This window comes from Sturnira hondurensis, unplaced genomic scaffold (genome assembly GCF_014824575.4).
Source record: "Sturnira hondurensis isolate 20B ecotype Veracruz unplaced genomic scaffold, ASM1482457v3 Scaffold0020489, whole genome shotgun sequence".
NCBI classification, from domain to species: domain Eukaryota; kingdom Metazoa; phylum Chordata; class Mammalia; order Chiroptera; family Phyllostomidae; genus Sturnira; species Sturnira hondurensis.
Window position 1 is genome coordinate 7,618,616 of NW_028093120.1, and position 12,940 is coordinate 7,631,555.

Here is a 12,940-nt window from a genome sequence, read left to right on the forward strand (position 1 = left end):
TAACAGCAAACCTGAGAAATCAGGAATCAAACTAAAGTGTCAAGGAAGATGAAAGCGCATAGATTCACTTTGGGGGCTACCCTGGGAGAAAGAAATCGGCAGATTTTTCTGCACCAAAGAAGTGGTCACTGCTCCCTGGGAAAGCACTTAGTTCACTTAGTTTTTATTGTTTTTATCTCCAAAGTAGAATAGAAGCTCTTCAGGGGTAGAAACCAAGTTGTTTTGGTTCGTCTCAACATCTTATGTGCCTGCATTTAGACAGACACTTACTAAATGTGTGGGGATGGGCAATGTTTAGGAAAACAGAAGGGACCTAATGTCTTAAGCTCAGTGAACACTGATATTCCCAAATAGATAATGTTTGCCTACTTCATTAGTTTCCTGTCTCCCCATATTTCCCCAACTTCACCAGAGCTGCTAGTCCTCCTCTCGTTTTAAACATCAGACAAGTAAAGCCCAAAGAGACTAAATGACCTGTCCAAAGCCATGCAAAGTTCATGGCAGAGTGGACATTAGAACTCCAGATCTATTGCTCTTTCCCCTTCATTACCCAGCAATACTCTCTAGGCAAGCTGGCCCCGAAAGGGGCTCACCAGTTCTAGTACCAGTACCAGTTCCAGTTCCAGTCCCAGTCCCAGTACTAGTTCCAGTACCAGTACCAGTACCAGGCTAATGAAACTCTGTTGGAATTTTAGTTAACATAGCCCAGTACAATTAATTCTAAATTCTGGATTTAGTCTTCTTACAAAACACAAATAAAACAAACTAGGACAGTGAGTGAGCTACATTCACCAAGAAACATTGGCAAGAAAAAGGAATAATTTAAATGGACATCTTTTGAGGGAAGCTTAAAATAACCAAAAGACAAAATATACCGTAAAATACCATTTGTTGAAAATATCTTTTTTATTATAAACAATATAAATATTTCCTAATACATTTTGCTAATATAACACACTTTATTTTCTTTGCCTGAGGTTTTATAAACATGGTCCCTTGGCACAATGATCCTTCCCTCGATGGCCATTTGTATGTTCAATAAATGCCAGGCGCCAGGCACTGTAAAAGGTTCTGAGGGATTTGACCAAAAAATGAAAGAAAAAAGCACTGTTGCCCATCCTCAAGGGGATTACAATCTATTTAAACTGTTTTCTTTCTTTGGGGAGTCTCTCTTTTAATATATATCCTTCGAATCTATGAGTAGTGCATTTTAGTCTATATCTGTACAGCCTACATACCCCAAGTAAAATAAACAATTAAAATAAAAATAGGGTAAAAATGCTACTTTTTGTCTTAATCAAATAATTTATGAGAAAGTGATAATACTATGGTGAGAAATCAGGAATCAAACTAAAGTGTCAAGGAAGATGAAAGCGCATAGATTCACTTTGGGGGCTAAATCATTTTGATAACTATTTTAATACTTCAATATTTTTGAAAGACCTGAAATGTTTAAATACAGAGAGATTTTCTTTATCTTCTATAAATACACAAAGGAATATTTGTCTTCTTTGAGAGTAGCCATTGAGTCATTGCTAAAAGTGAAAATTAGACAGAATCCGAAGGTCACATCTACTGTCCTCACTATTAGTCTCTGTCTCCTGTCTTTAATGACTTTGATATGTCCTTAGTGTCTGTAATACTTTCAAATGTTACAAATATTTTCAATGCAAAACCCATACTGTTTTTGTGCAGTTGTTTACAATATATTTATTATAGACAGACATTTCCCTTTGGTCTATCTTTGTTCATCTGTAGCTACCATATGGTCTCCCAAATTCTATTTTAATATTATTTTATAGTTTTTGACAAAAATGATTTATTAATTATATGTGTGATTTACTTTTATGCCTTGCAAAATTTTCTTATAAATATATTAAAAATTATGGCAAGTCTCTTTGACAGACCATATGTTCCATTTTTTATGTGGGACATATAACCAATAATTGCTTCTACATCACACACAAGAATTAAGTGATCCTTAGAGATACTGAATTTCATTATCTGAAAATTCAATGTGGTTCCAGCCACATACAGCCATATAGATATTTCATATTCAAAGATAACTTATAACTTACTGAAGCTTGTTCACAGAACGAAGCTTTCCCCTGATACCTTTCCCTCTCCCTACCCCCTCCCTCCCATACCCTTGGAAGTATTATCCAAAATGTTCTTCAGAGTTTAAATAACAATATTTAAAAGACGCTTAACACCCCAATAGGGAATGTGCTGGCATGACACGAATGATACGGTTAGTCCAGATGCTGTATTCAAACTGTATAGGTCCGTTGAAAAAATAGATATAACCTATAAGAAAAAGAGCAAAAATATTTTTTTAGTTTGAAAACAATAAGGGTTTACTCCAGCTACCATTAGAAATCTATTCTGTTAGATGCCACATTTTTTTAACATGCCGATGTTTATCATTCTTTTCTTCATAAACCCTACTAATGCTTTAATACATTGCTTATAGTTTAAGGGACCAAAACGGTCTAAAGGTTTCCAGATTTCCTACATTAACACCTCACATTGCTGTCTTGTCACGAGCTCTCATTTTGATGTCTGCAGTATGGATATTAGTTGTTTGTCATAGGTTAGGGATAATGTCCCTTTTCTTAATGCAAGTAAAAATCATTATATAATTATGATAACCATTGGCCTTCACATGTAACTTACTCCCCACCCTGCCCCTGATTTGAATTATGGCAATACTCCTTGCATCCTGGCATCCTTAAGTGTGGTTTAAGATAATGTTTGAGGTTTGATATCTTTTATTTGTAGGATTAGCAATGATGAAATAAAATTCTCATTTATTCTAAGCACAATATTTTGTGTTTGCTGTCTGTGGAAGTATTCACACAGGAATGATTAATTTCTTAACTGCCATAGATGTATTCTCACTTCTAAGTCCTGTATAAAAACCTTCTAGAAGGGAAATGATTCTGAGGGGCTCTCCATTACAGTCAGTGAAATAGTATTAGTTACCAGTTTTCTCGTAGACAGCATCTACATTGTCACCAATCCCTGGGAATTCCTCTTCTATTAGTCTGGGGTAGTCTTTATCCATCGTGTGGTTAGTATCATCGTAGCTATTTAATAAGAAAAAAAAAACCCTCTTAAATAGATTGCATTTTTTTAGAAATTACCTTAAAATGGTACAATACCCATAATGGCATCTTTCAAAATTGACAAGTTTAAACATTTTAAGTTCATTTAAAACATCTGGTAGCTTCTTAAAACAAGGAATTACAATACTGAGTATTTAGCGGATGTTTGGTGCGTATTTTTTTTTTACTTGCCTAAAGGCCATCTTTGTAAAGACGGTTACAAGCTCATTTCCATTTTACAAATTGCATGTCTGTTATAAAAGTGTTATTAGGAAAGAATTCTTAGGGTGAAATCAACATATGTAAATGCATTGAACAATTTTCTACTGATCTCCCATTATGTGTGAAAGAGATGGTTTTAGTAGAGTTGGTCTATGACAAACAGCTAAGAGAAGATGGCTCAGATGAGGTGAGGATTACATAACTATGTATATTTTCAAGAGGACTAGAAACTTTAAAATCTCTGTCTGAGAGGCTGCCTGCAGGAGATGACACAGTACAGAAACTAGTATGACTGGTTGAATGTTTTAAACAACGCAGGAGATACTAATGTAACATAGTGAGAGCTGTTCCAGGCTCACTTTGCCTCTACGACACCAGGTACTGGGTCAGGAAACATGGCTGCCATACCTCCAGACCTGGTTCCCGGAGAAGAAGAGAGTCTTCCCCGTATCCTCAAAGTGAACAGCCGCACTTATCTTTTTAACCTCTTTCGGAAATCCTAGTTCGGATATTTTTTTGGGATAACCTTCCAGAATGTCATAACCGTTCAGAGCCCAAAATTTTCTGCCTAGAATAAGTAAAAGATGGTTTCATTATCCAAGGGAATCTATTCAGAATCACACATATAGACATTTACTTTAATAAAGAAAGACTCATACATTTAGAAATAAATTAGTATTTGTGGTCAATAATCAATTATTTAGAAGTAAATTAGTGTTGGTGGTCACCATGTTTATGAAATGGAGAAATATGAGCATTGTTCATATAAAAATATGACTTAAAGTCTTAATTTCCTAATTATGAATATGGCCAACCAAATATAATAATTTGGTAATAACCTGGCAATTTATTAATAATAATTTGGCAATTAATAATAATTTGCCAACTTATTACCTCTGGATTTTAAGTTTAAAGCTGGGTAAAAAATACATTAAGATTTCTGCATGAATAAGAAGCACAGTAGGAACAGTGAATAAATTGAAACCCAAATTTTATATGAGATAAAAATGTGTTATTTCTGTCTCTAAAAAATAACTTCATTATAGCATTAATTACAAGAATCAAATGATAGAAACAATGTCACTAGAATGCTATGTAACAATTGTAAATCATGGTCATGAGGTGGAGTGAGAATTTGGAAAATTTTTCATGATGTTGTGTAAAGGTAACAAGTAGAATATTAAACTACATATATAATATGAATATAAATATTTTAAAATAGTGTTACATATAGGGAAAGACTAGAAAAGAAAGTGAGAAAATGAAATATGCTAAATAGACTTTTCAGGAGGGGGAATTATGGATAATATTTTTTCAATTTTTCAAAATTTACATTGTTATAATGCTTACTCAGTAAGTAATTCTTATTTTTATTTTATTTTTTAAAGATTTTACCCAGGCATGTGCCTTGACTGGGAATCGAACCAACAAAACTTTGATTCACAGGCTGGCCCTCACTCCACTGAGCCACCCCAGCCAGGGTTCTAAACAATTTTTAAAAGGAAATAGAAAAACTGACATGATTGCTATGAAACAAAAAGTAAGTATTTGTCCTATACAAGGGGGACTCAAAATAATCAGAATGATCTTCTGGAGGGCAGGCTCATTGTAACATAGGCTTTCTCCTTAGATGAGTGTTCTAGGAACCTGTCTGTATCAGTGTACCAGCTGGGGTTGTTGTGAGAGGCTGTGTTTGGCTTCAGTGAATTCATTTGCCCATTTCATGATGAATGGTCTATGAGCACACCTGCCCACATTGGTGCAGTGAGTGTTTAGCAGTTTTTGGCCAAAACTTCACAACCCCCACCCTCCCTATTCACCCAGTCTTGCCCTGAGCAATGTTTCTTTGTTTTGGTTTCCCAGATGAAAAAAAAAAAGTCCTCAAAGGGAAATGTTTTGCTGATGTGAAGAGGTGAATAAAAAACAACAGCAGAACTAAAAGCCATCAAAAATCAATGACTTCAAAAACTGTTTTGAGCAGTGGGAAAAACATCTTGATAGATGTATTGTATTAAGTAGAAAGTACTTTGAAGATGACTGAAGTTTTTAAGCATGTAAGAATAAATACATGATATTTTATAAATAAATTCCAGTTTGGGGGACCCCCACATATATTTTATAGCTTTATATACTTATCATAATAATATAGTCTTGTTACTTGTAAAATCTGAGGACAATCGTGGTAGAAAGGTTTCAGGTGCTTTCGGTTTTCCATTTTGTTATACTTGGTTCTTAATTTAGGTATATTTTCAGGGGTGATCATTTTACCAAGTCTCTGGTAGCACCAAGAGACTGGTTCATCCCTGCCTACCCTGAACACGTGGGAGGCCCTGTCAGTGGAAGGCTTACCTCTAAAGATGAAGATAAGGTCATGAGAAGGATGCTCATAGGCGGCATCAATACGGTTGGGAAGTTCCGGCCAAAACGATTTTGTTAAAAACAGCTCCGCATCAACCTGCTGAGGATGCAGGCGCCAGAAGAATCTAACACAAAAATAAAAATACAGTTTTCTGTCACTTTGTAGATGCAGTATTTTCACCCTGCTAGCCACCTGTCTCTACATCAATGCAGACAAATCAGACACGACCATTCTCTAACATCTCTGATGGAGGAAAGGTTTCCATTTCCCCTTAAGTGCCAGTGAACCAAGCTGTGCTATCCCAACTCCAGCCTCAGTATTAAAATTTAAAGTCTCACAGAACCTTTGTGAAAGGCTGTAAGTCTTTGGTGGGCTGAAGCTGTGTTTTGCTCAATTTTTCATATCTTGCAACTGGAGAGCTAATATACCAGGCCTTGCATAGAGCTCTACAAAGAAAACATGAGTTACATATACTACATCGGCCAAGATCTCATGGCCCGGGGGACCTGAATGAGAAAATACCTGCAGTAGAATACAGTGTCACTACAGCTATAACAGAGGAGGTCAAAATGCTAATGGGTCACAGATGAGGGAACAATTAGTTGATGAATGAGTGAATGGGAAAAAAAGCTTATTTATAAACATATCAATGTTAAAAATTACTGTTTCATTTTTCATTACTTACAGGTTTAGGTCATGAAGCACTCCCTCTCTTGTATCCCCACATGTGTACCCAGTACAAAGCCTTTCACACCAAAAGGAGTCCATGTGGACATTACGAGTAACAGTTTATTAACATGGTATCTAATTTCCACATTTGTGCTCTTAAACAAATTGGATTTATATATTTGCTTATCTTTCTAAAAAAGACTATATCAAAGATATAAATATATCTGCACAATGCCAGGGTTATTCATTAAAGAGTGACATGTTTATTTATTAGTCATTTATTTCATCTGAAATACATATATAAACTGCTCAAAGTTCTATTACTGCCACTGTTAACTACACCATTGGAAGTATGACTGGATGTCTTGGCAATCTGAGGACATGGCTTCACAAATGGTTGTTACATGCAGATTTTATAAAATAATGTCAAGAATACTTACCTGTCTTTAAAGATTATTGTTTCTCCTCGGAGACTGGTAATGGCATCAAGGGATAAAGAGGGATCACATTTGTCCGGTGTTTTGGGGTGTTTAGGGTTGGGGTCTTCATCTCCTGGACCTGTGATCATAAAATAAATGAAAGAAGTTACCAAGGATGGCCTTATTGATGACCCGGCCCTGCTAATGGAGAGTCGGAGTGGGCTCCCTCTTGGGGTGGGGGGCAGGAAACCCTGCTGCTCCTACGTGATGGCCCAAATACCAGGTAGTCCTACTTCCTTCCTCCAGGGCCACCAAGGTCTTGAAGGTGGGACTTCCCCTTCTCCTTTCCTCCTTCAAGACCCTTTGAGTTTCATCCGAAGTACAAATTTACGTTTCTTGAGGATGATGACAGAAATGAGGGTAAGGGACTTTGAGGAAATTTCCCCATGCTCTGCACAACCTAGTGAGAGACAGCTCTTGAGAAACACATTCTTCTGAAAGCCATTTCTGGTGGCCCATCCTCCCTGTGGGAGTCCTTATCTGAGCCCTTTCTCTTGCCTAGTTCTCCAGCTGTCCACATCAGCTAATGTTGCTGCACAGTTTACCATAGTGCAGCTGCAGTTCGGTGAAAAGCCGGAGCCAGGCCTTCAACAACATGAAAATGATTCGCCATGTGACTGTAACGTTGCCAGCTCACATGAGGGCAAAAGGGGTGCAGCACGCAAAAACCATTCTAAACTGCTTGTTCTCCACCTAGTGCATATGGGTTCTATCGTCAAGTCTCTTGGTCATAGGATTGTAGACATAGTAAGAATTGCAAAGCGCTTGCCCACACCCCCACTAGCTGCTATAGGAGATTTAAATCCAGAAGGGAAATAATGGGTTGGGTGGTATGAGCGACTTTTCCGAGCTGTGCTCTGGAAGTGTTTACACTGATGACTGTGCACTGAGGCTTCAACTCTGTTTTTGGCAGGTTATTTTGCTTGTTCGGGTTCCTGTTTAATGACTTTATAAATATTATTGACAACTTGGAAGGAAAAAAGGAAGAGAGTCATACAGAGGTCAATGTGTATGTTGATTAAAAATTATTACAGACCACTTGAATGGTTTATACTGTGGCAAACTAGAGTGGTTGAAAGAATGCCCAGAATTTATAAAAGCTGGTTAAGATATCGCTTTCACCCTCAGCTATAGATATGCGGTTTAAACTCTGCAGGGGTTAGAGACTCCACTGGTTAAATGGGGCATAAAATATTTTCCTTCCTTATGTCAGAGGCGTTTTGAAGATATCAAATGTACCTTGCAACATAGAAAGTACAAATATAAAGAGTTATATTCTATAAAAACTTTGGAGAATAGAATACTTTCTACTTGAGCAGGTAGGTTGATTTGGAAAAAACAAATGGGCACGCTTTCTCAGCGTTTGATAACAATACTACAACAGCAAAAGTGATAATGGTCAATTCACTAATAATTTATTAAATAAATGTCTATATCTAATTTGTTTTTAAGCTAATAAATTAAGAGTTACCATAGAGAGACTGGATCCCTTGTACGTCGTCATCGGGAAGCATGAAGTGACTTTTGCCGGTGTAGGTGTAGATGGGAAACATGAGTGCCCCCGGGTCCTTGGAGTGGTCGAGACCTAGCGAGTGGCCAAACTCATGGGCAGCCACGAGAAACAAGTTGTAGCCTGTATGAAAACACAGCAACAACGGGAAAACAAGGTCCTCTAATGACTACTTAATGAAAGGAACATTATTTTCCTCATCCATTTTATATGTCATCATTTCCTGTCCTTTGCTATTCTCCTCACTTTTTTTTTTAAAGATTTTATTTATTTATTTATCTTTAGAGGGGAAAGGAGAGAGGGAGAGAAACATCCATGTATGGTTGCCTTTGGTGTGTCCCCTGCTGGGAGTTGGCCTGCAGGGAACTGGCCTGCAACCCAGGCATGTGCCCTGACTGGGAACCGAACCTCGGTCCTCTGGTTCGCAGGCCTGTGCTCAATCCACTGAGCTACACCAGCCAGGGCTCTCCTCACTTTTTAAAAGTAACATTCAGTTGCTTAAGGTAAGATTTAAAAATTACCTTAATCTTTATAAATAACTGGGTGCTCTCACTATAGTTGCACATAATTAGAATAGCAATAGATTGCTCTCAAGTAATTATAATCAATAAGAATTTACTAGCAATCCTGGCTGCTCTCTGTTTTCTCAGGGCAGATGAGGAGAGTGCACTGTGGTGACCTTACGTGAGGGTTCATGCGGGGTGGGAAAAAGGGGCTTTACAGTGGTGAGTACACAGAGCAGAGTTTATTCTTGGATAGGTACTATTTTTCTACACAAAAAACTGTAAGTCTACTTTCTCCCCATCCTGTTCACAGGATGCTGCCTAGAACACCATCCAAACAGGAGGCAGCATCCAAAAGGATGAAAACCAGGTATGGAGAGCACGGTGAATAGGGTCTCTGAGAATATATTCGGAAACAAAGTCCATCCAAATGACCTTTTTCAGAATATCTCCAGACCTCAGGGTTCACAGAAACAGAAATTCTGAAGAGGATTGGCCAACTTTTCTCTACTTGAAAAGACTATGATTCTGTATTTACATTATTTCCTCTATTTATTCTTTCCACCAGTTTTTTAGCCTTCTAATACTGTACTAGTATTTTAAATCAGACAAAGATGAGAAGAAAAAGAACACATGAAAACTGGAGCCAGTGTTTTCAATTTGACCTTAAATCCCCTTCACTGCCACAGCCTATGCATGAAGAAAATGCATAAATAGTGCAGACCCTGAGAGCAATTCAAGTTCACATGATCAGTGTGACAAGTAATTGGTCACTGACATGACTAGTAATGGAGGCCATTTTGGCCTTTAGCTGAAAAATTAATCCTGATTTATATTTGTGCCTATTTTCATTAATTTCAATTAAATCTTTCAAACCCAGAATTTATGCTGAAACCTAAAACTGAGACTTATCGTGACTCTATCTCAAAAATACTAAATGTTGTTCTTTCTGTCTAAAACCATTCTTACCTATGAAATTGTCAGAAAATAAACATGTAAACTCTGATCTCTCCTTTCAAAGACAAGCTGGAGGCAGAGGAGTTGAGACATTGATCGTTCAAGGCCCAGTTTTACTCTTTGAAAAAATAATCCTTTAAATTTAAATTAATAATGAAAATGAGCTGTCTATAAAGACTACCTCTAACTGTCACAACTCAGGGTCAGTACAGCTTCAGAGTTATCCTAAGTCCTAGTTGGAACAACCTGACTGTTTTTCCAAAATTAACATTTCCAATTCTTTAGAGCCTTGGAGATTCAAATACTGACTGAAGTTATTCAACCCTAAGTTCCATTTTTCTCTTGTAAATACAACTTTCATCTTGTCTGTCTCATGCTGTCTAGAGTGAGACACTGTCTTGGTCTGTTAGATGGTAGGTGTAAAGTCAGTGGTACAGACAAGTCTGGGACAGGTAACTCACCTACCAGGAAACAGAAATCTGACTGGGCTTGTGCCTTAATATTTCTACCAGGGTAGAAAAAATAAATAAATAAAAGCTATTTAAACTCACATTCAACTCATCTCTGACCTACATATCCAGCTCTGGTAGTTTTAAGATAAATGTCTGTAATAAACTGCGCTTACAGGCCAAAAGGTACCCACAGTAACAACTCACTGGTTTTTGATCCATTTCCAAGTGAGCAAGTATCTCTTAAGTCACTAAACTAGGCAGAGTTTGGTCATTTTTAATGTTTTTTACATTGGTTTATAGAAATGTCACTTTAGAGACTAATAAGTATAGGATACACTTTTATACTGTTTTGGAAAATATAATCAAATACCAAATATAATTTATATGCTTTTACATATAATGCGTATGTGTTCTAACTTCTCATCAATGGGTTCACTGTCTAGTCTAATCTCATAATCATTAATTATATCTTTATAAGAAATATTACCTTTGGAGCAACTTGACCAAGTTTCATCATCGTCAAAATGGGCATCTCCTCCATAATTGGGCCCAGGAGGGAAAGCGTGAGCCAGCAGACCAGAGGGCCCATCAAATGGGTAAAAGTCGCCATGCTCTGCACAAAAAAGCAAGAGTTCAGAATCTAATTATACCCAGTGGTGCCTAGCACAGGAGCTTAGTGACTTTTTGTTGAATTCTGTAAAAAGCAACAAGTGACTTAAAGAATACATTTAAAACAGAGCCAATTAAGGGGCAGAATATACAAATATTTCAAACATGATTCTGTATTATTACCTTTAGTTCCAAAAGAGATCATAATGTCAGCAATGCCATCGTGAAGTCTGGTGAAATTCAGCGGCGTCACATCAGACCAGACTTTGAAGGCTTTTTTGAATGCCTTTTCGACTTCAGAATGAGTCATATCAGGGGTATAATTCACAATTCTAGTCAACAGAAAAAGTTTCAATTACATTTTTAGAAGGTGTAATTGAAGTACAGATTCATAACTCAGAATGTAATAGCTTCTCCAAAAGTCCTACTAGAGATCTGTTGTTTTAACTTATTCACTATAATGTCATACAAAGATTTAAAAATAAAAAAATCAATCAGACATTTTGAGTATCTCCACATATCTGACAAATTGGCATTTTAAATTTAAAGTATTCATATGTTTAATAAAACTTATACTGCATGCTGAAAGTTTAGAATTGTACTGTTATAACCTCAACAAATGAATAATTCTGTGAAGTTCCTGGAGAGAGTAGAATTCTCTCTTTTTAGCATTGTTATAATAAATATGCCTTATGCACTTATGTCATATGCCTTATGCACTTATGCACTACCTTTGAAAATTTTGTGAAGCCTACTTTTATTTCTATTTTGAGTCATATCTGAAAGAAATACTTTGATACTTCCAATGAAAAAATGACTCCAGTTAACATAATGATAATTGATGCTATGAGACAAGTTCATCAACAGTATTAAAGTTATTCCTGGACTTACTTTACTTCCAGTTAAATATTTAAGGCCTATCTTTTTAAAAAATGGGACCATACATATTCTGTCATCTATAGCTTATGCTGAAAATTAGACATTTAATACTATAAAAAACTAACAAAATATACAGAGGGATAGCCTATGACTTACCTGTAGGTTAAATTCATTTTGGACCACTTGAGAGTTCTCGGGAAAACATTGTATTCACCCACGTCAGGAACCCCGCATCTTGGTTTTTTCATGACGTCTAGGGTGTTGTCGTCAAGTTTGCCAGTCACCTCTAAGCCAAAAAAAGACTGCATTTCTCGGAGCCTGTCAGCCATGGAGTTTGCTGCCGTCTTCTTCAGGATGCCCGCAGGGTTCAGGGGATGGTAGTATGACTTGAGGTAGTGCTAGAAAAGAGACCAAAATGACCTGTGTTTAAAAGACAAGGGCATTTATCACATATATCACATCATTGGGGTTGGTGAGACACTCTACCTCTGCAAGCTGGAAGTCCTCCTCAGACAAATCTTCATCATCCTCATCGTTGGGAATGGGCAGGGACCAACACTGTGTCCAGCTCAAGAAGAGGAAGGCAGCCAGGACACCTGAGTGCATCTTGAGTGGCTGTGCCTGAAGCCTGCTGCCTTCCCACAGACGAGCACCTTTACTTTTATAGGCCTACAATGGTGAGTCATCATTTGTGGACAAGTTCAACTTCCTAGTCAGTTGAAGGTAAACATGCTTACATGGCGAGTTTTTTTTCCTCTCCCAAGAAGTGTGGTTTGTGGTAGAATTTGAGGGAAATATAAGATGAGGGCATCTCTCATTTCAGCAGGGTCTCAAATCCCATCTGGTAAAATAAATGGCCTCAGCATATTTACGGACACTGTGGGAAGAAACAGAGAGTACTGAATTTTTCACCTCATTTGGCAAAACTGTTTTTCTCTCTGCAGAAACACACCTCCTTTTACTTCTTCAGATAAGAATATGAAGATAGTGTATTTACTTCCATAAAAAAGAAGCCTGTCTTACTTCCAGGATGTTTATAGCCTGGTGAGTTCTCAACTCTGTTTTCTCTAGAGCAACTAAACAGAAATATTATACCTGCCTGAGGGTCATGGAACTGGACCAGAACCAAGCTTGGACTTGGAGGCATTATGGCGCATCCACAGAACTGAGTACTGTGGTTGGAGTTTAAAGGCA

General features: G+C 37.2%; 1 protein-coding gene across 1 annotated transcript; it reads right to left on the reverse strand.

Moving 5' to 3' along the window:
* Window positions 1-1,402: 1,402 nt before the first annotated feature.
* Window positions 1,403-12,406, reverse strand: MMP13 (matrix metallopeptidase 13). The gene is made up of 10 exons (XM_037029770.1): window positions 12,233-12,406; window positions 11,903-12,144; window positions 11,051-11,199; window positions 10,746-10,871; window positions 8,308-8,469; window positions 6,798-6,915; window positions 5,679-5,812; window positions 3,738-3,897; window positions 2,986-3,089; window positions 1,403-2,307 (listed from the first exon to the last, which is right to left on the reverse strand). Exons 1-10 carry the CDS (start codon window positions 12,350-12,352, stop codon window positions 2,207-2,209), a joined length of 1,416 nt encoding a protein of 471 aa, XP_036885665.1. The 5' UTR covers window positions 12,353-12,406; the 3' UTR covers window positions 1,403-2,206.
* Between the last annotated feature and the right edge of the window lie 534 nt (window positions 12,407-12,940).

Excerpts from the sequence above, each read along its gene's own strand:
- MMP13 (XM_037029770.1), bottom strand. The coding sequence starts at position 12,352 with ATGCACTCAGGTGTCCTGGCTGCCTTCCTCTTCTTGAGCTGGACACAG. Across the intron at positions 12,145-12,232 it reads AGGACTTCCAGCTTGCAGAG|CACTACCTCAAGTCATACTA; the intron begins GTAGAGTGTCTC and ends TCTCTTTTCTAG. Across the intron at positions 11,200-11,902 it reads AAAATGAATTTAACCTACAG|AATTGTGAATTATACCCCTG; the intron begins GTAAGTCATAGG and ends TCTGTTGACTAG.